This window comes from Haliotis rubra, unplaced genomic scaffold (assembly GCF_003918875.1).
Source record: "Haliotis rubra isolate DU_JTF1 unplaced genomic scaffold, ASM391887v1 Scf750, whole genome shotgun sequence".
NCBI lineage: Eukaryota > Metazoa > Mollusca > Gastropoda > Lepetellida > Haliotidae > Haliotis > Haliotis rubra.
The window spans coordinates 111,978-139,774 of record NW_025767469.1 but is presented as its reverse complement, the minus strand read 5'-3'; the positions used below and the strand labels follow the sequence as shown (position 1 = coordinate 139,774).

Sequence of the window (27,797 nt, the reverse complement as noted above, 5' to 3'; positions counted from 1 at the left end):
AAGTCGTGTAGCACGAAATGCACGTGCAGATGAACTGTATAAAACCGCTGGTCCGACACGTTGTGCCCACAGCAGTAAAAAGCACACAAAAGAAATGGCATGTTTGACAGCGATCGAGAGAGAAAGAGCCGTTGGAATGGTCCGACAGGGAGCATCACACGCCGCTGTAGCAAGAACGTTTGGATGCGCGCGCATAACCGTTACCAGGTTAATGCGACAGTTGCGTCAAACAGGCCGAACAACAGACAGGCCGAGAAGCGGGAGACCCCCGGGTGACCACGCCTATTCAAGACAACCACATCCGGTTACTTCACCTACGTAACCGCTTCGTCCCTGCGACGTTAACGGCGGCGACGGGAATGGGACACCGGATCAGTCGACAAACCGTCTACAGGAGACTGCAGGCACATGGTATCCGTGCACGTCGCCCCTACCGCGGAGTCTACCTGACACGTCAAAACAGAGTCAACCGATTGATATGGGCCAGGCGTGTTCGGCGGTGGCAACGTCGAAACTGGGCACGTGTCTTGTTTTCGGACGAAAGCCGGTTTTGCCTTTACAAGAACGATGGTCGGCAGCGAGTATACCGAAGAGTTCGTGAACGTTTGGCGCCGAACTGCATCCAGCAAGTCCATGCATTTGGAGGCGCAGGTGTAATGGTGTGGGGAGGTATCTGCGGTGATGTGAAAACGAGGCTCGTCATTATTCGGGGGGAACCTGAATGCACAGCGTTACCAGGATGAGGTTTTACGACCAGTCGTGCAGCCATTCGCCCAACAGCATCCAGGAGGAATCGTGTTCCAGCACGATAACGCTAGGCCTCATACGGCAAGATTGACCCAGAACTTCCTTGCCAACATACAGGTTTTGCCATGGCCAGCGTGTTCACCGGATTTGAATCCCATTGAGCACATATAGGATCACCTCAATCGGAAAATCAGAAAACGCCCTGCGCCCCCAGCCAACCTCCAACAATTGGAACATTGTCTCTAGGATGAGTGGCAGCGAATCACCCCTAACGTCATCCGACGTTTACCCCCTGGATGCAACAGGGACATATATGTCCTTCCCCTTCAACCCTCAATTTCAAGTCCAATAAAAAATCAAAATATCCCACGCACACAAATACACTTCACAGTTTCGAATTCTGCGGGAAATTTCCTGTTTCTTGATACCATCCACTATTATTTTAGACAAAGCCCAAGTGCTGAAAATGACTTTTCAAAATAGGCTTCATCGAAGATGTCGCCATTTCTGACACAGTACGAAATCGCGATTCACAGCGTTATTTGCTATATGTTTTGTAATGTGAAAATCGGATAATTACTGGGAGTATTGAATTTAAAAAATAACATATTAATGAACACTGATATCACTTTTACATGAAATCGCTAATGATAATTCTGAAACGTTGCCGATGAATCTAGAATCGGTTGGGATGTTTTCGAAAATACACTTACACGCTTTCCGCCATATTGGATAGTGTTTACAAAATCACGTTTCGCGAAGGCCGGTATTGAGACGCCTATTACATCACGTATATTTCATATTTAGCTTCGAAAAATGCATCAATGAATTCCCCATACATTTTAGAATCAAACTGCAACTGGTCTTTGACACCAATGCCAACTGTCAAGATAAAATCAGACGAAACATATTGGGTGTGAAAACGAACGCTGTGCTCGAAAGACTGCGCTGGTTCGAAATGTAAACAAAGACAAAAAACCTATTTTACACTGTCTAGCATTTTCTGAAATTGTCCAACATTCATCCGTCTATTCATTGCTTGCAATGGCTCAATACCTTTGGAATATGCATGGAAAGAGTATCGTAGCAAGAAATAGGAAATTATAAATAGATACAATGCAATGATTTGATAATTCATGAAAAATTATCAAAGTTTCCATGCAGCGTGACGCCATGACTGACGCAAAATCACGCAGAACGACAACGGTAATTATCTGCATTTCTGGCTTTTTCTCTTACTTATAGTGAAAACGATAAAAAACATATAACAATACACAGATAGTCAGAATCATTCTGATTACTTACATGTCATATTTATGGACAAACGATCCCTGAATCAATAGAAGGGACCTTGCAAAATCCTGTGTACCCTTGTCAGCAAAGCCGCCATTTTGTAAGAAATCGGTCAGCGGTAGTGATGTCATACGTCAACATTGTTGTACATATTAGGCAATTTCTTTGAGGTGAAGGTCGGTTGAACAAGAGTAAACACAATCGCCCAATCCTTCCGATTACACTGTCAGTATTATGGTGTATTTTTGCGTATAGTTCAGATACTTTTTCATGAAACTGACTTCAGTATCCACATTTAGCCTTGTTCAATATCATATCATACGCGCGTATAGGGTTTACGGTGTTATATTCTTTGAAAGTTTTTGATTGTTTGCATCATATTTACATAAGAAATTGACATATTTAGTGCAATACACCATATTCTAAACCTTTACACAAGTGTTAGACGATCAAACGTAGCCATAATTGCAACTACTTTAGTTCCTATTCAATTTATTTGGACTAATATTGCAATTTCATATGAACTGGTTAATGAACGGTGATTTAATTCAACCTTATATGTAAAACTGATAATATTAATGAAAATGATTTATATATGGTATGAAATGTATATGCACACATATTTAAAGGAATTGTCTTGTTCATTGCATAAATTTGTGTCGTTTTATAGACAAAAGAATAATGCATATTGATTGGCCAGGTGCGCGTTTGTTGGAAACGTTTTATGATTCTCTATCATTGTTTTCGATAATATAATCAATTCATATTCAATTAAATAATATTGCGATGACAGGATATCAAACTCTAACTACATTTATAGGAAAATTGTTGAATATATATATACCATCTCATATACCATCTGTGTTAATTCGGACAAATCTTACATCCATATTCTAATATATAGTTCCATATATAAAAAGCTATCTTTTTGCATCTTTCATTGCATACGTATGAAGAGAAATAGCTACATAATCATAAACAAACAAACTTCTTATCCCAAACAAAATATTCGGGTGTTGAGAAATATTATTTTTATTTATGTTAAGTTGATGCCAAACAGGTGCGCGTGTTGTTCACAATAAGATACACTGTCAAACCGTCTAATTGATGATATATTCAGGACACTATTTAAATGGAAAAATCAGTCATTTTATGTTTTGTTAATAGAGTGTTAAATTCTGACATAGAAGCCGAGACCTTTTATACAATTAATGGAAAGTAGGTGAGATATATACTAATCAGCATACCAATGTCGTCCTTTTCCGACGTCGCAAAATGCATAAAACAAGCAATGACGTCAACTAAAATGTTGTGATATTTTCAGCAATTTCCTTACATTTGAAGATATGGCTAGTATTCTGGTAATAACAATGCAAAATTAGTCAAATTACATCTACACAAACAGGAGAATATGGGAATCTAAGAACTAACTTAAATATCGGATAGGGCCATCCAAATCGCTATTACGTGCTTTCACATGTAAGACGTTGTCATTTTTCTTGTAAATTGTGAAACTACCAAACTGCATCCGCTCACATTGGGGAACTTTGAACTGTAATAGTTTGGTTCACCATAAACATAAAATAACGAAAATATAGCGTCCGTATTCACAACAAATTTTCTCCAATTGACCTGAGTTACATTGACCTAGTGTTACGAATAACGGAGTTATGCCCCCTTATCATTATACGTGTATGACCTCTCTGTCGTCGTTTGACGTCATAGAAGAAAATCCATTTTTTGACACTTATTGTGAGTCATTTTTAATGTTGAGCGTATAACGTTATGCACAAGCAAATAAACCCAATTCATATACACTTATGTCGTTCAGATATCAGGCTGTATTTTCTTCGCTCACACTTTCCGTAAAGATGCCACATTAATAAATTCGTAGCACAGTGCTTTTATCGGTGCGCGATAAAAAGCGGATAAATTTACTGTTTTTTAACGCATAACAAACATTTGGACAACATTTAGCAGTGTCTATTTCTCAAACTGCCAAGGTAGTTGCACTTATATTTATACCAACGGATAGGAAATTTAATATTCTACATTTCTGTGTAATTTTATAGCCGTACGTAGATCCAGGACCACGCGAGCGCAATTCTCGCACAACGTTCACTTTTCAAACCGTATGAAAATGTGCGAAAAAAAACTGGCAAAAAGCTCGGCAGCCAGGGGTGTAAGCTGCTGGTGGACATACCCGGTACTAAAGTGGCGTTAAGACTGTTTTCAGAGACTACCCTCACTAGCCTCCTCCACTGTGCTAAAATGAAATTTCAATTTTGGGCACCACACTTCGTTTAAAGCCCTGTGTTAATGATTGTAAATCTTTGATTGCCATGACTTTTTGTACACATGCCGTAAAATCATTTATCTAATGAAAGATATCAATTTGAAATGTCTGTTGTTTTGTTTTAATTTAGTGATCTTTGCAACACGTGGTATCGTTTCTTTTGGACACTAGTTTAGTTAACCAAAGATAACTTGATTTTCCGAAAATCACCTTGGTTGTCAGCCCAGACATCCTTTACCTTGGTCACCGCGAGTTCGACACAACCAGGTCTTAATTTCTTGATTTTGTACATTTTTGATTTGGAGATATGTAGCGACCACAAATATTGTTGAAGGTCGTAAAGATAAATAACATCCTTTTATGACAAACAGCTAGCTGGAGACATCCTTAAGTATTTGCAAACTTTAAGATTTGTTCTTGTATTATTGACTTGGGTCCTTGTTTGTTGATTTCAGCAATCTTCCACCAATATTGGTAATATAACTACAGACATATCACAATTCTCCTTTTACTTCTGTATCATTTGCATGCTTTATAATTCACTATCAAATAGTGATGATACCAGGTGTTTACTTATCCCCCCCCTCCCCCCACTTGTCACAAACACATGCAAAGGCACGTCAAGACTTCACGTTGACAAACACGGGGATATACTTTTGGAGTATAGTTATATATTCATGTACATATGACCTGTGTACGATTCTTTGTTTGAATAGTCGACACCAACGAGTTGCATTCGGTATCACATTTTTACTGTATACAGGTTGATATGTACAGGTAAACATCACACACAAAGGCACACGCACTCACACGCAAGAACACACATGCAGACACAACGACACACATACAGACACACCTCCCTCTCTCTCTCTCTCTCTCTCTCACACACACACACACACACACACACATACACACACACAATGTATGGACATAATAAGGTCAGTTCCTATTCTCAATCAGCAGTCTAATCCTGTGATGACAGCTGCATATGTAGGATCTGCAAGGAACCTGCCCACTGTTCGATGTTCTTCTCAGTACACAGGCAGCCGTTGGTCATTTCCATAACTAGTTCAACTTGGTGTCTGTTCATGTATTCAGTCTGTATTCTGGTCAGTGGGCTGATTTTATCCGTTAAATAAGGTTCCGTATCCAGGCTTGGTCTGGACATCCGTTGATCTTCTGGCCTGCAACAGTTCGGTCAAATGGTAGTATCAGTGTGAGTGAGTGAGTGAGTGAGTGAGTGAGTGAGTGAGTGAGTGAGTGAGTGAGTGAGTGAGTGAGTGAGTGAGTGAGTGAGTGAGTGAGTGAGTGAGTGAGTGAGTGAGTGAGTGAGTGAGAGTGAGTGAGTGAGAGTGAGTGAGTGAGTGAGTGAGGTTTTACGCCCCCTTTAGCAATATTCCAGCAATATCACGGCGAAGAACACCAGAAATGGGCTACCCCACCGGCCCTCGTAGTATGAAGTTAAATACTTTTACATGTATATAAAACTTAAACGCTGGAAAATGACCAGTATCGAACACCTATCGAAACAGATTGCATTGGACGTAGTTTATATGAGTGGATCTCTGGATATCAGTTATGACACCAGGTGTTCGCTCAAAGGGTAACATGACATGCCCTGCCGGTCGTACGTCGTCGTGGAACATGTGAAAAACCCCATGGCTGAAATCTTCAAACGTATGTATGTTTGCCAAGTCCCTTCCATTAACTGGTCAGATTGTGGTCCAGAACATTTGTCCCCTGGACAAACTGTCATGTACCCGGACAGTATGGTTCTGTGCTCATGACATTAACCACCTGTTTCCCTTGCTACGACGGGGAAATAGCTAGAGTAATGTTGATTGCAGAGAAGAATAGTATGAACCTACTTGCCATTATGCCCACCCATTCACTCCCCACCCATCCTACAACCCACCCACCCGCCCATTCACCTATCCAACCAGTCACTCACTCCCTTACCGACCTATCTAGCCACTCACTCACTCACCCTACCACCCAGTCTAAGTACTCACCCACTCACCCATCCGACCACTCACCCCCCAATCCTACCACCCACCAACCCATCCTACCACTCACCCACCCATCTAGCCACTCACTCACTCACCCTACGACCCAATCTAAGTACTCATCCACTCACCCATCCGACCACTCACCCACCAATCCTACCACCCACCAACCCATCCTACCACTCACCTACTCATTCAGCCACTCACTCACTCACCCTACCACCCAATCTGAGTACTCACCCACTCACCCACCCGACTACTCACCCACCAATCCTACCACCCATCAACCCATCCTACCACTCACCCACTCGTTCAGCCACTCAGCCATTCGTTCAACCGTCCACCATTTCATCTATTCAACGAGTTACTCACTCCCTTACCCACATATTCCCCCTCCCACGCATCCACTCACTCATCCGACCACTCCAAGACAGTTCCAGACATTTACCTGACGTCTTCTGAAGCGCTTCCGTCTTACTCTACTGATGATGATAAGCAGCAATATGACGAAGCACACAAACGATCCCACGGCTATTCCACTTATGGCGGCCACCCCAATACCACAAACGTCGAGTTCATCACTGTTGTCGCCACAGTCGTTGAAGCCGTTACAGGCGACGCTCCAGCTCACACACCGGCTGTTATCGCACAGGAAGCGATCACTGGAGCACGTACCTGTATAGACATTTCTGATGATTCAGTACCACGAATAAAGGTTGAATACGTTAATGTAGATTTGAAGAACTCATCTTTTATCATAGCATATTTACATAAGATATTCAAATAGAAATATCCGAACCCTGGCTTCATTTCTAGATAATCGTGCAATACATACATATACAGCGTACCTGAACTAACGTAATTCATTTGATATTTGAATAATTATGATATAATCTTACACACTGTTATCAGAGACTATTTCAATCTTTTTCGGGCAAATGAATTATAACACATAAATATACTGAAGTACAAAAGAAAGTACACACCTGGTGGTTTGAGACTCTTAAAAAACGTCGATATTTTGTTGGCAATGTTCCAATTGGGTACGATATCTATGGTGTTATTGCAACACGTACACAATGTTTGAGTCACAATCAAAACACTTTTCTAAATATTACGCTGTATTAAGGAAAACATGTCACCAAAGCATCAGGTGTGTACTTTCATTTGTACGTCAGTTTTTGTTGAAATGGTCAGTTAGCATCCCCACGGCAGACCGATAAATTGTTAATGCCAGAGTGTTAATGCCAGAATGTAATCTTCCTCAATTATCTTTTGAAACATAGTTCTTAGTCCTAAACGACAAAATAGTGTTTAAAATTATATGAATGGATCTAAGAAAAACAGTGATGACACCTTCAGTTTCAAAGAAAAATATCATTGAATATATGTAAGTAATGTAATGTCCATTTATATTGCGCTAAACTCAAATGAGGCGTGCTCACAGAGCATGCAAGAGTCAAGGAAAAGTAAAAACTTGGTGGCAGTACAAGGTCACTTTTAAAGTACAAACGGAACAGATGAGTCCTTAAGAGAAACTTGAAATGTTTCATATATATGTTTGTTTGTTGAATTTGATTGGTTTGGGATATGAGAAAACGGGAACACACCAAACTGGCCATAACGTATCATCTTATCTAGTTGAAATTTTATTGATATCCAAACATGCACGTACCATTGATAGATAGACTGAAGGATGTCACGAGGATGTCGAACTGGCCATCCTGGTTCGCGCCATCTGTGTTGAACACAAACGTCACTGAACTTCCATTGGTGACAAAAGTCCTTACTGGTGGTGTGGAACCACAGTCCCCGTGCTCTCCTGGAACAACGGAGGTGTAGTGTAAAGGGGACTGACTGACTGACTGAGTTTAGTTTGACGCCGCTTTTAGCAATATTCCAGCAACATCACGGCGGGGAACACCAGAAATGGGCTTCACACATTGTACCCATGTGGGGATTCGAACCCGGGTCTTCGGCGTGACGAGCGCACGCTTTAACCACTAGGCTACCCCATCGCCCTGTAAAGGGGATGATATGTGGAGAGAGGAACGATCTAAATAAAGCAGGGTGCTGTTGTACAAGCAGCCTTAGCGACAGTCGTAAGTCTATGTTTAGGTACGGGAGTTACGATCACATTAGCGTTAAGATCGCTTTGTACAACGGCACCCAACAGGGTGAAACCAATAGTGTTTGTTGTTGACAGGCCTGGAAACATAATCAGGACAAACATGGATTCGAAATCCCGATCAAAGATTTCTTTCATGCCTTCAGAGAGAATTGAGGCTTTTCAAAACCCCAGGTATTCGTGGGATACACGAAGGGGTGTAAGGTCTCACCCATATCTTCCAAACCCACCACTGTTTTAACATAATTAGGACTTTAGTGTGTTCAGGAATCGTATCTATAAACGAATTTCATGGTTATCTCCGTTTTTCACGGTTATCTCCGTTTCTCACGGTTATCTCCCTTTCACAAATCAACAGGAAGTGCATGTTTACTGCAGATCTGTCGTGGCGTCAGTCGATGTATGAAATTCTCGAAGAGCGGTAAATAAATTTCAGTCAAATGGCAATCCAATAAAACCATGCATTTGTCCAAAAATAGACGTGATAATTATTCAATGGCAATTTCAAGCGAATAAGTTTGTTAATCTGGAAGTAATCATTTTGCTACGATAATTACAACAGGGTCACAGAAAGTGGACTGTTTTTTCAACCTCCAGTATTGATGCAACCGGCAACCACATAATTAGTGTGTAATAGGAATTATTGGATGTTTAGTTTGACACCGTGCAGTAAAACTCCCGCATGGACGAGAATAGAGTAGCCACTTGCAGTGATTTAATATTTAAAAAGCGGAAGATGTTTAATTGTACAGAAGTGGATTATTTCAAATTATCGACAAAGTAACACCACCCTAAGTTGACCCAGATCAGGCCATTATACTGTTCACCTAATTCCATACGAATAGGCACCGATGGAGATCCGGTTGGAAACAGACCTTCAGCAACCTCTGCTTGTCGCATGAGGTGACTAACGTCATGGGATGGCCAGGCTTGCTGACTTTGTTGACGCATGTCATCGTGTCCCAGTTGCGTAGATCGATGCTCATGATGTCAATCACTGGATTGTTAAATTTGGCGTTAAAGAAGAAACAAGTACAATTAGATTTTGCTGTGATTATAGCCAATGTAATCAATTGTAGTTCAACTACACCAACGTCGCAAACATGGCTTAAATATGGGCTTAATGTAGGACTAACCGTTTATATCTATGTGTTCGTCAGTATCGATTATCTTCAAACTGTTTTCACTGCAGTCAACAGACGGTGATGTGTTTAGATTTCTGATCCGGACCAGCAACTGGTCACCGTCTGTATGCGCCTCCAGACTTGTGGAGCATGTCCAGTTGGGGAGAAGGTGGGTGTTGGTCGCCAGCTGCACTCTCACATCATTCGTGACACTTATACTGGACCCGCACTCTGCGTCCATATAATCTGGTAACATATACATACAAATGTGGTGATGCTATATCTGTAATCGTATGGGAGGTGAGGTGAGGTGAAATTGGGTTTTACGTCGTGCTTGAGAATATTTCGCTCATATGACGACGTGCATGCGTGTGTATGTGTATGTGCGGCTGCTTGTACTAGCGGACGCTCTAACCACTACACCGCGGAGGCGGTCTCGTTTAACCACTACTACACCGCGGAGGCGGGCTCGTAGGGGAGGCGGGGTAGCTCAGTGGTTAAAGCGTTCACTCGTCCGTGATATTGCTAGTATATTGCTAATAACGGCGTAAAACCCAACTCACTCACTCACTCACTTACTCACTCACTCTGTAACCATACTGCAATACTGAGTTACAATGTTCGCCCGAAGTTATTTGGAAAAGAACTTTGAAATACATACCTTATATATTTTAATACCCTTTGTTCCACGATAGCTGACTACACTCAACGCAAGACGAAATACGACACCATCTTAATAACCATGAGAAACCCCCGACTAATAGCTGAGAATCTTACACTATTCCGATATATCCTGATTAAGTTCTTGAACATTTAGAAGTTGGCATGGTGTACAAGAGAGACAACTCTATGGATCTAGAGTGATTGAGTGAGTTTGATTTTACGCCGCTTTTAGCAATATTCCAGCAATATCAAGGCGGGGGGACACCAAAATGGGCTTCACACATTTTGCCCATGTGGGGAATCGAACCCGGGTCTTCGGCGTGACCACTAGTCTATCCCACCGCCCCCCTATGGATCAAGAAGGTCTTTGTTACAACCTCATGTGTTGTCTGAACACCAATCTGCCATCATACGTCAATTATCCCCATAACCTCTCTATATCTATATCACCTGCTTGATAACGGTAATATTGGCTACCGATCACTGTAAAAAAGGTGCATATATATAGCTATCTCCACTGTACGTCGTAATCATGTGTTTATGAATCACTAATTATCACGTTTATGAAGCACTGATTATCAGAACCATGAAGATCGGGTTGAGAGTTGTTTTTCAGCAACCCGTGCGACTAACGGGATGGAATGACCCATTCTCTAGACCCCTTAAATGAATACGCTTGTTCTTTAAAACCGCATTCAGCAACAGTCCAGCGTGCAAAAATCGAGTCTTGGCCAGACAATCCAGTGGTTGATATAATGAGCACGTCGTTAAAATGCTGTCAAACAAATCACATTGTCTGACTTCCCTACCCGTTATGTCGCTTGGGGTAAAGTTTCTCGGGACCAGTTCTAACTAGGAATACCCTCGGTATGTTATGACAAACATAATGGTACAGTTTTTAAAAAAAATCAATGTTATTCTTTCCCTTGTTAGATCATAGATGAGCTCGCACTCGACGGCAATGTTTGGTGTTACTTAATATATATATATTACGTAGATAAATAAAAACAGAATGCCTATTTCTCCAACACGCTTCGTTCTTTACTCTTCAGGGAGAACTCTTCAGGTTCTTCAGTAAAGAACGAAACATGTTGGAGAAAAAAAGGCATTCTGTTTTATTATCTACGTAATTTTATGATTGAACACCTATACTATTTTGGACATTTTGTGCGTATATATATATATATATATATATATATATATATATATATATATATATATATATATATATATATATAATGAATAAATGATCTGGACCAGACAATCCAGTGACATTCAACAGCATGAGCGTCGATCTATGCAATTGGGATACGATGACATGTGTCAACCAAGTCAGCGAGCCTGACCACCCGATTCCGCTAGTCGCCTCTTACGACAAGCATGGGTTACTGAAGATAAATTTTTACCCGGATCTTCACGGGTTGAATGATCAAATGAATGAATGAATGAATGAATGAATGAATAAAAGTCACAAATGTTGGCAAAAAAGATAAGCTTGTCTTGCCTACAAAAAGTGTAAACTTTGTTGTGCACTCTATAAATGATTTAAACAAACCACAGACTGCTGGACCAGATTGTATCTGTACTATGTACTTAGCTATTAGGAAACTCCTGAGTACTCACAGACGTGGGGAGAATGAGCGTCAGAGGTGGTCAACCAGAGCGTTGCAACAGCGAAACATAGATAGAGTGGAACCATTTTCATATGCCCAGGATGTAGATGTAGATGTTCATAAGTTCACATCAATAATCGTTGCCGCATAACCATGATATATATCACAGCGACACGCCACGTGACTTAGCCTTGGGTTCAGAGACACATGATAACACAGACTCACGTACAACGTTATCAAGTCCATAACATACTGGTCGGGATCCAAAGTCTTCACCTCAGAATTGTAGAAAAAATATTACGCTTTAAGGAGTGAAGGTTTGCAGTTATGAAATTTCATGATTCGGTTGCTAAATACATTTATTGCCCACGCGGTGAAGATACCGGTGAGATAGTATTTCTAAAATCCGTACGTCACAAGGGTGTTATTCGTTTTGATTGGATGACCGTGACCTCGGTGACACCGGAAGTAATTTTTTCATTCAGTAACGGCCGCCATTTGTATTGACAACTGCTTATAACCTCGAGATGGTACTGATGGTATCCCCGAAACACACTTACAACGATTTGCTAAACTACACAAATTTGCCACACACATTAAAGTCGATATTCATGCTATATTAGTTGTACATTGAGCTGTTCGATACATTGTGTAATCGAGAGTTGATCGAGTTCGTTACCGCCTTTGTCTGCCACACCAATTGTTGACACTAGATTAGTGTAGATTAGTGTAGATACTACATGTGTACTGATGGTATACTGATGTAGATAAATGTCCATTATAAATGACGAGATGATAAGTGAAGCCAAAAAGCCTCAACCAGAACAAAATCAAACAAAATAAATATAGTAAACAATTCAATCCAGTCTCTCCTTTAAAAATCCATAGATAGTGTTTCGATTCTTCCTGGAGTGTCTGGGGCGGTGGGGTAGCCTAGTGGTTAAAGCGTTCGCTCGTCACGCCGAAGACCCGGGTTCGAATCCCCACATGGGTACAATGTGTGAAGCCCAATTCTGGTGTCCCCTGCCGTGATGTTGCTGGAATATTGCTAAAAGCGGCGTAAAAACCATACTCAGTCAGTCAGCCAGTCCTGGGGTGTCTTAATATGTTATGTTCTTGTATTTGCTGTACGTAAACACCTGGCGTCAAAACAGTCAAACGTGCTCATTAAAGATCAAAACATAAAACCTAATAATAACACGCATATAACGTAAATCGTTGTAGTTATTTTTGTTTAACACATTTAAAGAATATGTAACGTCATTTGACGGCGAGGAAAGCATTATTTAGGCTTGTGGTTGAATATCTATAGATTCTTATTTGCAGCGTAATATTGTACTGTTACCTTAAGACTACTCATGTCAAGTCAGTACCCTGGTATCATGATAACATATATTATCCCCCGGTTTATAAAATTGAGCAAACATACCACAACATGTCCGCCCGTACGTCTTGTCCTATATCTGTTTTCCTATTGCTGAGCAGAGCTTAGAAGCTGCTGAATATTTGTTTATGAAACTAGAAGGATCAGTCCTTTGGTGAACTGGCGCCATTTGATCATTTTGAATTTTTGTCTTGTGTGTTTTTTTGACAATAAGTAGGGATTCTGCTGAAAATGAAGGCTATATTTCTTGTGCAACTAGTGCCTTTTGATGATTTGTGATATTTTAAAATATATTGCAGTTTGAGTTTCTTCACTGAACTAGACATGGAGGTGATTAAGGCGCAACTTACACTTTGTTTATAAAGGCTATATTTATTCGTTAAGTAAAATCTATTTGATCGTGTGGTTTCGAGTTAACTGTCTGCTAAATCTTTTATTTACTGTTAAGAGTGCCAAAACTCTATTTCCCAGTTGCACCAGTCATAGCCTGATGACGTCTGTTCCTTTTTAATATGATTTCAGATTCTTTAGGATTAAGTGTTACTCTGTCTGACTTTCTGCATACTGAAACAAGCCTGTATTATCCATTGTAATTCTTTGTTTTCTGGTAATTTAAAAACACTTCATGATACACCTCACGAACAACAGTTCACAGAGGTGGTACACCGTGATATAGCTGAATACATCAGCAGATTGTACCCTGTGGAATTGTTTTTCCTTTCTTCCTGCAACACCTTGGCCATTTTGTCTGTGTCTTTTGCATATGGTGACTCCGTACTGGAGATCTCAACGGCAACGTCAAGATATGGACTTTTGAATTATGAAGGAATTCAACGGTGAAATAAGATGTGTGTAGCGTTGTAACGTTGAACCAATTCCCTCAGTCGATCGATAATCGGAAGAAGGTGACGTTGAAGAATTCGGTCGATATACCGATTTGCTGTCGAATACCCCAGAAGTACTACCATGACAATGCTCCATGTGTAAGATATCGCTCAAACAGGGTTCAACGGAAACGCTGATTTCGACGTCCATGATGATGGGACTTACATGAGTGTTATGGGGCTATCTTTGACACTGTTTATCAACTACAATGGATAATATTTAAACCATTTCGATAAACATGTATTCAGGAATAATTATAGAGATGATCCCAACTAACAGGGACTAAAGGCTACAAATATGTACCTATATCATAAAGCCAGCTGTTCACTCCAACAATATAATTTAATCCGTTTCTAAAGGTCTTCATATCAATGATATCATCTGCAACTGCATTATCAATTGGTCTGTTTACTCTTACAATGTATTTTAATCATTTTAATCATTTACTTCACTCAAAGAAATTACATCTTAACGTTTATAATTGCAAGAATGACTTATATTACAAAGAAATTGAAACTGTGTATCGTGAATATTAAATGTAAATAATAAACGAATATGGATTAAGTTCGTCAAAATACAAACAGTATAACTATTATATGCTTTTTATGACATGGATATCGATAAAGCTCGTGGTTACACTGTATCATGTACCTACAAACCTTATCACGCATAGATAGATGTAGACTGAGATGTCAATTTTATCGCGTACTTGGCCCGTATGTTAGAATCTGGTTATCTCTTAACCAGGCGTCACCTTACTCTACACAGTGGCGTCTGTTTCTGAAAACTTAAATGATTATTTCAACTTTATGTTTAATGCCCGTTAAATATAAAATGTCAACGCAAGAGCAAATCAGAAGAATACAAAATAGTATCACAATTATTTGAACCCGCTTGAAATTATACCCGTTATTATAATGATCGCGGCAAGAGTGGCCCAAGCACCGTTATTCGTTATGCAGAATTGCGTCCCTTGGACACTCCCGAAACACATGAGCGTGGGTTAGAATGTAGATTCGCCCACAGTATGTTTGTAGTTTTGTAATAAACAGCCACTCATGGCTTCCACGCCTCGTGACTTGCAGCGTCACTTCGGGCCTTCCTCCCACCCTAAACTACATAAAGGAAAGGGATGTAACGACGTAACCACCCCTCCTCAATCTAAGTTAGATTTCGCTCACGTTTTTTAAGGCCCCGTGATGTAGATTGAATTCGGTTCATTATTTCAAAGCCTAATTCTGTCCAGTGCATTCCGTTGCTGTCCATTGCGATATAAATGAAATACCATATGGTTTTGGTGAAAATGCCTGCTTATGATGTTTGTGCTGCAATCTTACATACGGGTATTTATCAGTATAAAATTATGATCTGAGTTGTGTAATGATCGTTTATGTACGATTATGGCGTTAGATTTCGAACATCCGGTTTCATCCTTTTGATCTCACTATTATAAATCAGGTGAACTCGGGAACTTATCCCCTCGTGAGATACTAAATAAGGTTTAAGGCCGCTTGGACAAGACACAAGTCGTAGCTCATTAGGTTACAGTGGGAGGAAGTCCCGAAGCAATGCAGGTGTTTGTGATGAAACCTAGGGGCGTGATGCTAAACAAAACAAGAAACATAACATTGTAGGTTCCTGGCGTGTCCAAGGGACGTTACTCTGCGAAATGCACAACTGGGTCACCCGCCGTCCGCGTTACAGATGAAACACCTTGTTTTAACAAAAGTCATCTGTTATCATTAAAATGGCTTCACACATTGTACCCATGTGGGGAATCAAACCCGGGTCTTCAGCGTGACGAGCGGACGCTTTAACCATTAGGCCACCCCACCGCCCCAATTGAGTGCAAGAAAGGTTGACAGTTGTAGTGCGTTGCTGTATATAGTGCCTGGCATTATCGTGCCACAATAGCCGGTTGCGAGGAGATATGACATCACTCATTCAGTTCCCGATCCGGACCGCCTCCGTGGTGTAGTGGTTAGAGCGTCCGCCCGGAGAGCGGAAGGTCGCGGGTTCGATCCCCTACCGCGTCATACCAAAAGACGTTTAAATATGGTACTTGTTGGGTCTTGCATGGCGCTCGGCATTACTGGGTACAACAAGGACTGGTCGGCTCGGAGTCAGTATTATGTGTCTGAGTGGGGTATTCATGTTTCACTCATGCGGCATGGTATCTCTGGGCTAGTACAAGCAGCCGCACAAACACATACACACGCATGCACGTCGTCATCTGAACGAAATATTCTCAGGCGCGACGTTAAACCCAATTTCACCTCACCTCACCAGTCCCCGATCCTGATTCGTTGTATTTTGTAGGAATGATTACGGATCCAGTGAGTACATGATGAAAACAATTGAACAATTGTATGGAAACCGAGGACAGTTTGTCAATTAGTACGCTGTTTTAGTTTAATGATTATGGTTATTTCTTGCCTTTAACTGAATCAATGAATAATGATGACGATGATGATGATGACGACGACGACGATGATTATGATGACAACAACAACGACGACGATGATTATGATGACGATGACGACAACAACGACGACGATGATTATGATGACGATGACGACAACAACGACGACGACGATGATTCATCTTATGATGGAGCAGTACGTAACCATGACACGCAATACAATAACAAAGCAGTTTCTTTTCATATGTTATCTAACGTCAGATTCCAACAAGTTGTAAATATATATTTGTCTTCAGTGTGGTTACAGATAAGAATTACTACATTATAAATAACTCCCTCGCAAGGCACACAAACGCATGTAAGTACACACGCGCGAATACTTAATCCTCGGAGTGGTCTACACCGCCAGTGTAACATGATGCTGTTGTCTAATATGGTCAATACTTGTCTGTGTGATTATAAAATATGCTTTACTCGTGTACATATCAATTCAAATGTATTTGCTACACCGAAACTAAAGTCAGTTCTTATCACTATAAAACAACTACTCATTAATCAACACCACCAATTTGGATTTAATGACAACAAAAACTAAAGTTATGGTTACAACAGATCCCAACTTTATATATTCCTCGGTGAAGATTATGGATGACACAGCAATGCACATTGTGGTCATTGTTGAGTTTTTTGAGCAAGAACACAGGAAATTAAAACTGGAATCTCATGACCGAAATCGACTGATCCATGTGTGCACTGATGCGAGTATGAATGTCTGTCTATAGCACATGGTGGAAGGGTAGATTGCTGTGACTCAGTACCCATATTGCAAGTGAGAAGGGTAGCTTGCTGGAGCACACGCTGGTGGGCCGGAGTGACAGTGGGTCTGTGAAACAAACACGTATTAAATAAATAAATATTAATTATAATAAAATACAAAAAACCCCAACCAAACAACATTTCCGACAACACGCCAATCTTAAGAAGCTATTTGCGCCTGTAAATTTCAATCAGAGTTTATCTGCAAAAATGGTTTCTCCTGAAGGATGGACGTTTCTAATTTAAGGTGGTGTTAATGTTGAAGATGCACTATTTCCTGTTTAACGGTAATGGCAATGACAAGAACACATTTTGGTCCACACGATCTGCATAATTAAATGAGTGAGTGAGTTTAATTCTTCGCCGCTTTTAGCAATATTCCAGCTTTATCCCGACTGGGTACACCAGAAATGGGCCTCGCATGTTGTACCCTAGACTAATGCTTAGTCTCTGAATATATATAATTTTGATAGTAACAAACAAGCCCATTTAAATTGAAAAGGAGCCCTAGGGAGACCAGAGATTCTAGACCTGCTTTAGTTAGGGCTTTAGCACTGCAGAGAGAGAGCTTGGCAGTAGGGAAAATAACGTGGTTCAGGGACTGTGAGACAGACTAGTTGTACCCAAGTGGGGAATCGAACCCAGGTCTTCGGTGCGATGAGCGAACGCTTTAACCACTAGGCTTCACCACCGCCCCTGCATCATTAAAATGGGAAAAACGTTTAGATTTCTTGTGAAAAAGTTTGGGTTTTATATTATAAAATATAAAAAATAACCCTGATAAGAAAGTCGATCCCTAACTTTGAAATTTGGTTATGTTTGACTTGCTTACTGCTAAACAGGAAAGCGAATACCACTCTTCTGTATGAAATCTAAAGTTTTACACACTGACTACCCCATTGCCCAAACTCTTACGAGAAGCATGGTAACTGAGAACCACGCGCACGTAGGAAATGACGTTCAAACAAACGGTCCAATTCCTTATTTCCTGTCCTTCATCCTAGATGTTATTGTTTTACGCCGCACTCAACAATATTCCAGCTATATGGCGGCGGTCTGTAAGTAATCGAGTCTGGACCAGACAATCCAGTTATCAACAACATGAACATTGATCTACGCAATTCGGAAACGATGTCATGTGTCACCCAAGTCAACCGATCCCGTTAGTCACCTGTTACGACAAGCATGGTTGCTGAAGATCAGTTCTAACCCGGATCTTCACGCGTGTCAAATAACGAAGTAACATCATTGCGCTACAAACGGACGTCACGGTCATATCTTCCCTGTCCATACTCACATCAGTAACGCAGTGCCTTCTCCTGTGTCTGACGACGAGAACCAGGACCACCACGATCACGATGAAAACTATGGCGCCTACAGCAATGCCGGCTATAGGGCCTGTTCCCAGTGAACCACAGTCAGTGTTCTCGTCCGAGTTGTCACCGCAGTCGTTGTAGCCGTTACATTTGAGGTCCGGGCTGACACAGTGGTCGTTGTTACACTTGAATCGGCCGTATTCGCACGGACTATCGGCTGTAAATATACAGACATTCATAACTAATGAAAAAATAGAAACAAACTTAACGATCAGGTATCAAATTTGAATGGAAAATTTATTATAGAATAAGCACGGGGTCTGTGATTTTACCATCATTTCTACTTCATTTTGTTAACAGTTAAATGTAAAAAAATATTGTTTGATAACAAGTCAATAGTGCTAGGAGTGTTCGTGTTTGTTTGTTGTTTGTTGACGCCTCATTAAAAATATCAATGGATAAAGCGGCAGTCTGTATCTCATGTAGTCACGGCAGAGTGAGTAAGTTTAGTTTTACGCCGCACTCAGCAAAATCCAAGCTATATGGCGGCGGTTTGTAAATAATCGAAACTTGACCAGACAATCTAGTGATCAACATCATGAGCATCGATCTACGCAATTGGGATACGATGACATGTGTCAACCAAGTCAGGGAGCCCGACCACCCGATCATATTTGTCGTCTCTTACGACTTTTTACTGAGGTGTCCAGAGACCGCTTCCGTGGTGTAGTGGTTAGAACGTCCGCCCGGAGAGCGGAAGGTCGCGGGTTCGAACCCCGACCGCGTCATACCAAAATACGTTAAAATATGGTACTTGCTGGTCCCCGCCTGGCGCTCGGCATTAATGGGTACAACAAGGACTGGTCGGCTTGGAGTCAGTATAATGTGTCTGAGTGGGGTATTCATGCTTCACTGCGGCATGGTATCTCAGTGGGCTAGCACTATAAAACCAGCTTCAGTCTGGGCTAGTACAAGCAGCCACACATACACATACACATACACATACACATGCATGCACGTCATATGAGCGAAATATGACGTTAATATTCTCAAGTATGACGTTAAACCCAATTTCACCTCACCTCACCTCACCTGAGGTGTCCAGGGGTATCACATCGTAGTAAAAGATCTGACTTTAATGAGATTGAAGATTCCATGGGCTGTTGTTCCTTCTTCACGTCATGTAACAGAGGTGCATGTGCATGAATGTTAAACTATCTTATTATTAATAAATGAAATATAATACCATTTACTCACAGAATGCCGTCAGAAGGATGTCGAATTGGCCAGTCTGGGTAATAAAATCAGTCTTAAATGTAAAGGTCACAGAGCCAGTTGGTGCTGTATACACTTTGTCTGTCACCACACCACAGTCACCGCTGTCTCCTGAAATACAATATCTTAGAAATAAAATATATTTTCCATAGTCATAAATAATAATCACAAGCATAAGTGTCGGGGAATGATCATCCCCCGAACTGGGCGTAAAGGGCAATATACATTGTACTGTAGTAAAGCATATGTTAACGGATCACTCGCTTTGTCTCTGAATATATATGTATATATACATATGATTTTTATGGAAACAAATAATTCTTTCTAAAATAGCTCCAGTGAGATGGACCGGAGGAAATCTAGACTTGCTTCATTAAGAGCTTTAGCTTTGCAGAAAGGACTAGGCGGAAGGGAAAATCATATGGTTCTGGGACTGTGACACAGAAAGTTTTTGCTTGACTGAATTGTTGTCCCATATGCATCCAGTTTGTAAATGTCTTCCACATCCATCAAACATTATGAAAACATACCTAAAAATAATAATGTTCCTCAACTGATACCTAAAATGTATTTAATGTCCCTCAACCGATACCTAAATATATTTAATGTTCCTCAACTGATACCTAAATATATTTTAGGTTCCTCAACTGATGTCTATAATATATGTAATGTTACTCAACTGTACCTAAACTATAATTAATGTTCCTCAACTGATGCCTAAAATATATTTAATGTTCCTCAACTGATACCTTTAAATATTTAATGTTCTTCAACTGTACCTAAAATGTATATAATGTTCCTCAACTGAAACCTAAAATATATGTAATGTTCCTCAACTGACACATTAATATATTTAATGTTCCTCAACTGATGCCTAAATTATATGTATTGTTCCTCAACTGATACCAAAAATACTTATTATGTTCCTCACAACTGATACCTAAATATATTTAATGTTCCTCGACTGATGCCTAAAATATATGTAATTTTTCTCAACTGATACCTTAAAATATCTAATGTTCCTCAACTCATACCTAAGTATATTTAATGTTCCTCAACTGATACATAAAATATATTTAATGATCCTCAACTGATACATAAAATATATACACGTACAATGTTACTCAACTGAAACCTAAATATATTTATTGTTCCTCAACTGATACCTACAATATATTTAATGTTCCTCAACTGATACCTAAAAGGGCATTTAATGGAACGTTAACAATTTATTGCTAGGGTGTGTGTGTGTGTGTGTGTGTGTGTGTGTGTGTGTGTGTGTGATATGATGATTTTTATGGAGAAGCATGTACAATGTAAATGACCCCCACTAAAATTTATGCACAAAACAAGTGACCCCCCTTGCATGTCATGTACAAAATCAATGACACCCCCGTCCACTTCTCATAATTTCTGAGCATAGTTTTAAACATATTTTTATGTACAAAATTGCTGACCCCCCAAGTACGTTTGTACAAAATTGCTGACCCCCCGTAGCTCCCCAGAACAAAATGGTTGACCATCCCTTAAAATCATCATCATCCCCCCTAGCCATAAATTATGAACGGTCCCTAATGTTCATCAACTGATACCTATAAAAGTGTCCATAAAAATGTCCTTTTTACCATTCAGTGGGTTGACATTTTCATCATCAATCTGGAGGCTGTTTTTGGTGCAATACGGTGTCCACTTTGTGTGGAAAGATCTGACCGTTATCTTCAGCCTGCCTCCTGGAACCTTGGCGTCGAGCATCAAGAAACAGTTCATGTCCATGTCCAGTTTGGTGTTGGTGAACTTGGTCAGTTTCAGTCTGAGGTCCTTGCGGACCGTCAGGGACGTTGTACATTGCTGGTCCATGTAATCTGTCAACAATTTGTTTATATAGCTGTACCACTGAACTAAAAGTGAAGGGTGAGTGAGTGAGTGAGTGAGTAAGTGAGTATGGTTTTACGCCGCTTTCAGCAATTTTCCAGCAATATCACGGCGAGGGACACACATTGCACCCATGTGGGGAATCGAAGCCGGGTCTTTGGCGTGACGAGCCAACGCTTTAACCACTATGCTACCCCACAGCCCCTAAAAGTGAAGGGGCTAAATGATAATGAATGGTAAAATTGGTAATTAAAAATGGGATTGGTCAACATACAGTCAGTGGCCAAAAGTCTGTTCGCAAAACATGTTACGTTGCCCATGTCTTGAGGGGTAGGTTGACTTTGAGAGCGTTTCGCCGTGCTGATAAGCCACCAATCGTAATGTGATTTGGGGTACAAATTTCACATGTCACAAAATATGTTTAGCACCGATAATATGCGATTATCTCCCTTGCTTTGTTTATATTTTTTGTCGTCTGCTATCATGCCGCCTGTCAACCGAGAATTGACACCTGACCAAAGAAATTTAATTGTTGACTTGAAACAGCAAGGCCAATCAAGCTACAAAATTGCTGATTTGACAGGTATAAACCCAAGAACAATTCAGAAAATTTTAAAACGTTTTCGGGAGCGAGGTTCAGTTAAATCGTTGCCGAGAAGTGGGCGGCCCCGAAAATCGTCACCAAGAAGCGAACGACGGCTTTTCGTCTTGTGAAAAGAAATCGCCGGCAAACACTTGGGGGATTTGACAGCAAAATATAACAATCAGGGACCGACTACTCTGTCTTCTCGCACTGTCAGAAGAAGATTGTTCATTGAGGGGTACCGTAGACATGTGGTAAGCAAGAAAATCACCATTTCTCGTGTTAACAGAGAGAGAGACTCTGATTTTGTCGGACAAAATTGCATTGAGGAAGAAATGAGTGGGATAATGTCATTTTCAGTGATGAGACACAAGTCCAGATCGGGATAGACAGAAAAGTTTATGTGTGGAGAAAGTCGCATGAGCGGTTACGACCCGATTGTTTGGGGGTTCGTACCGATCATGAACGAAATTCGAAGTTTTCAGTGATGTTTTGGGGTGTGTGTCTGCGTATGGAGTGGGAACTTTAACTGTCGTTGATGGCAACATGAACACTGATAAGTACATTGCCATTCTTGATAACCACTTGTGGCCTGTAGTTGCCAGGCATTTTGTCAACCGCAATTGGATTTTCCAAGAAGACAATGCCCCTTGTCATGTGTCCATTCGGGCTAACCGTTGGAAACAGGAAAATCATATTCCGAATTTGCCGTGTCCCCCACAAAGTCCAGATCTCAATATCATTGAAAATGTATGGAAAACTGTTAAATATCAACTCAAAGCCAGATTAGGTGACATTAACTCCAGACAAGATCTCATCCGTGTGGTGAATGACATTTGGACTGGGCTTAGTCCCGTTTACATTCGTCGTCTATATGACAGTTTACCAAGACGACTCCGAGATGTCCTAAGAGCACAGGGTCATATCTCTAAATTCTGAAAATTTGAGGTGAGTACCTTTATTATTTACATAGATACGCGAATTTTAAAAGGGGACCCGACTCCGCTAGAGATAGCCGTGACGTCACCGGTGCGAACAGACTTTTGGCCACTGACTGTAGGTCACTCCTATAACGAGGTGTGTGTGTGTGCGTATCTGCGCGTGTGCGTGCATGCATTCACTAGGCCTGACTGCTAATTTTTTACCATTCCGCAGTCTAACATGGATAGACATGTCATAGTATAAACCCATCAATCCTTGTTTATCATCCCTAAAGTGGAGTTTCAGTCTGGGGAACAACAAACACCATTTTAACGTCTTTGTATATGTTTCGTGAACGGGGTCCTACCGTCAGTCTTCCACCCCCAGGACAAACTGTCTAGCCAAGCGTTTTAATGTGTGAAGCCCATTTCTGGTGTCCCCCGCCGTGATATTGCTGGAATACTGCTAAAAGTGGCCTAAAACTAAACTCACTCACTCACTTTAGCCAATGCTAAGGCTGCTTATGCAAAGCATAGTGCAGAGTATCATTTCTCAGCTGTGTATTGTCCATGGGTATTTTTCAGGTTAACAGCCGAAAGGGGATCAGGTGGACACAATGTCGTTATTTTGTGTACATATTACAGGAGTGATTGAGTGAGTGAGTGTTATTTTACGGCCCTTTTAGCAATATTCCAGCAATATCACGACGGGGGGACGCCAGGAATCGGCTGCAAGCATTGTACCCATGTGGATGATCGAATCCGGATGATCGAAAACGCTTCAACCACTAGGCTACCCCACAGCTATACATATTACAGGAAATGAGGCGTTTGGTACTTGATCATGATCCTGATCTAATTTGAGGCTTACTATATTCATCCTTGAAAATTGGCAGTACTATTAAGGTGTGTTGTTTGTAGAAAATCGAGTCAGGATCAGATGACCCAGAGATTGATATTATGAGCAATGCCACGTATTCCGGGTTAAATGATAGGTCATCAGCCAGTCACAGAGCCTGACCACCCAATCCATTTCGTTGGCTGATTACATCCATCACAGGCCCGTGAAGATCCGGGTTAGAATTGATCTTCAGTAACCCATGCTTGTCGTAATAGGCGACTAACGGGATCGGGTGGTCAGGCTCGCTGACTTGGTTGACACATGTCATCGGTTCCCAGTTACGTAGGTCGATGATCATGATGGTGATCACTGGATTGTTAGGTCCAGACTCGAAAATTGACAGACCGCCGCCATATAGCTGGAATACATGTATTGCCGAGTGCGGCGTAAAACAACATACCAACCAGCATCCATCACAGGTTACCCGGACCAGTTGTAACTGGGTACACGCACGCATTGTCTTATATCGCGTGTGTTTATAAATATAAAGTTACGCAAAGCATCAAAACAATAATTATGTTAATTATTTTTAATTAAAGAAAATCTGTCATACGTAGACATAAATCTGAATGGATTTAAGGTTTCATATAACATAAGGATTTAACAATGTTTTTCTTCGAGACACGTTAATCGTTTTCTATCCACCAAAGATAACCATTATGGGAACATCTGTAAATATTGTAGCGTTATGACAATATCCTAGTTTTTCATACCTACAAACACGAGGCGTGAATCCGTTAACGTGGAACAAACAGAGAAACACGAACAGCACACATTGACACAAAGACGCCATGTTGAAATGCTGTGTTTGTACGGGCATATACAAGGTGTAGTAATATATGTGGTTGGGTTGAGTAAATCGGCCGATTGCGACATGTACGTAACATCACTTTATAACATGGTTAGGATGTATATATATGTCTTGTGCAGTGTTATCTGACAGGTGATAAGTGATACATAATGCTGATACAGATGGCATTAATTATTTACACTGTGAACTGATAGATAACCCATGCATGCCAGAGGGACATACAGGGGCGGTCGGGTAGCCTAGTGGTTGAAGCGTTGGCTCGTCACGCCGAAGACCCGGGTTCGAATCCCCACATGGGCACAATGTGTGAAGCCCATTTCTGGTGTCCCCCGCCGTGATGTTGCTGGAATATTGCTAAAAGCGGCGTAAAACCAAATTCAGTCAGTCAGTCAGTCAGAGGGACATACATGGCGCACCTAATCAACCTTCAAATTGAAGTCGAACTTCAAATATATACTACTGGAATAAAGTAACTGTGCATTATTTGATGTTATACATTTTTTAATGCAAAAAGTGGAACTTCAAATATATACTACTGGAATAAAGTAACTGTGCATTATTTGATGTTATACAGTTTTTAATGCAGAAAGATAATAACATGATTTGTGGTGTTTTCCTTAATCACTGCTTAACTGTTGGGTCGTCACAGCGGCTTTGTGGTTAAAGCAAGATTTGCATATATTGGGCTAGTATTATCATTTGCATATTGCAGCATTACGCTGTTGTTATTGCAAAGCAAGAGGGTTCTTGTTTAACTTGAGAGTATGAATCCTAAGTTGATTACAGCATACTTTTATCGTGTAAGCATGACTACGAAAAACTTCTTTGAGTGGCATTTTAGAAGTTGGGAAGTACAATATAGAACAAACTTTATGGATAACAACTTCCTTTTATTCGTGCGTGCGACGTTTCGATACAGATTCTTGTACCGTTGTCAAGCATAATGGAACATGAAGAAGGGGGAAGTATATAAATACTGGATGTAACAATGTAACAAAGAAAACAACATAATTAACATAATTGGCTAGGCAGAAAGCTGATGAAGCCAGAGAGTAGACAAAGGACAGGCGTGGAAGCCAATGATGTACAATTATACAGCAGAGTTTATACAGTAGATTGGGCTTGGTGGATGAGTGCATCATAAGCATTATATTATAATAATATTATAATGACTACGAAACACGGACACCTTGCCAGTCCATTATTTACATCATTAATTAAGGAACATTCATAATGGTTTCTGTGGAATATGTATCTTCGAGAGTTCCATAGGCTTTGGAATAGCCTAATGGTTAAAGCTTTCATTCGATACTCCGAAGACCCGGGTTCGATTTCCCACATGGATATATTGCGTGAAGACTATTTCTGGTTTCCCCCGCTGTGATATTTCTGGAATATTGCTAAGACCGGCGTAAAACTAAACTCACTCATTTTACGTATTCGTTGTTCGACTCCATGCGTACTCGTAATCCCGTGAGAGTGGTGGGGTTATTTTGTAATAATCCATGGTTTAGACCGGGTGGTCAAGCTGAATGACGTTGAGCGATTGCTTGTTTTGTATTGTAGAAAATATACTTGGAGATATTTACGAATTTAATAAATAATCGAATAATATAATGCTATCAGTATACAACCCATTATGAAACCACAAGGTAACATGTATAAACATGTATGGCTTTGGAACAAAACGACTTTATCATAAACAAAATGTATCTCTCCTTGAGGACAATTCTTTCAATGCAAATGCACACTGTTGGTGAAAGCTTGAGCTTATGAGAAAGAACACAGGGACTCCGAGATGTACATAGAGACCTTTCTGTGTTTCATCTTCTTATTATTGTTTGGAACAACGTTTCAGGGCTTGTTCTGGCCCCATCATCAGGTAGAACTACATCCGAAATGTAGTCAAATGGTCGAAGAAGTCTTGAGGTCAGCGTGCCCACTGCTGTGGATGACACGACCTAAGGATGATATTGTCAGAGTACTCCATCTGTGCATGAGTCATTGTACAACATGCACTCCTTGTCTTCAAAGTGCAAAATTCATGAACATGTGCTCAAATATTTGAGCATTTAATTATAACGAACTGCACAACTGCACAACTGGGTCACCCGCGGTCCGCGTTACAGTGAGTGAGTGAGTTATTATTTAACGTCACATCGGCAATATTTCAGCCATATCGTGACGATCCGCGTTACAGATGAAACACGTTAACGTTAAATCGAGGTTTTATGGTTATTTTTTGCCTTTTAGTGAATGAACAAATAATTATGATGATGATGACAACGACGACGACGATGACAACGACGACAACAACGACGACGATGATGATTATGATGACGACGACGATGATGATGATTCATCTTATGATGGAGCAGTACGTAACCATGACACGCAATACAATAACAAAGCAGTTTCTTTTCATATGTTATCTTGCGTCCGATTCCAACAAGTTGTAAATATATATTTGTCTTCAGTGTGGTTACAGATAAGAATTACTACATTGTAAATTTAAAAAAGACCTCTTTCGCTTTTCAAAAGACACACACGTACGTACACACACACACACACACACACACACACACACACACACACACACACACGCATGCTTAATCATCGGAGTGATCAACACGGTCAGGGTAACACATTCAGATAACATGATGCTGTTGTCTAATATGGTCAATACTTGTCTGTGTGATTATAAAATATGCTTTACTCGCGTACATATCAATTCAAATGTAT

The 27,797-nt window shown here is 40.6% G+C and overlaps 1 protein-coding gene and 1 long non-coding RNA gene across 2 annotated transcripts; both read right to left on the bottom strand.

Annotated features, from left to right (window-relative positions):
• Positions 1–5,071: 5,071 nt before the first annotated feature.
• On the bottom strand, positions 5,072–12,174 carry LOC124260134 (low-density lipoprotein receptor-related protein 12-like). Its single transcript, XM_046694380.1, has 5 exons — positions 11,881–12,174; positions 9,607–9,840; positions 8,018–8,164; positions 6,791–7,017; positions 5,072–5,520 (listed from the first exon to the last, which is right to left on the bottom strand). The coding sequence occupies exons 1-5, from the start codon at positions 11,960–11,962 to the stop codon at positions 5,461–5,463; spliced, it is 750 nt and encodes a 249-aa protein (XP_046550336.1). The 5' UTR covers positions 11,963–12,174; the 3' UTR covers positions 5,072–5,460.
• A 4,935-nt stretch (positions 12,175–17,109) lies between these two features.
• On the bottom strand, positions 17,110–21,672 carry LOC124260150. Its single transcript, XR_006894008.1, has 4 exons — positions 21,594–21,672; positions 19,951–20,079; positions 18,675–18,910; positions 17,110–17,444 (listed from the first exon to the last, which is right to left on the bottom strand). It is a non-coding gene; the product is annotated as an uncharacterized LOC124260150 (long non-coding RNA).
• Between the last annotated feature and the right edge of the window lie 6,125 nt (positions 21,673–27,797).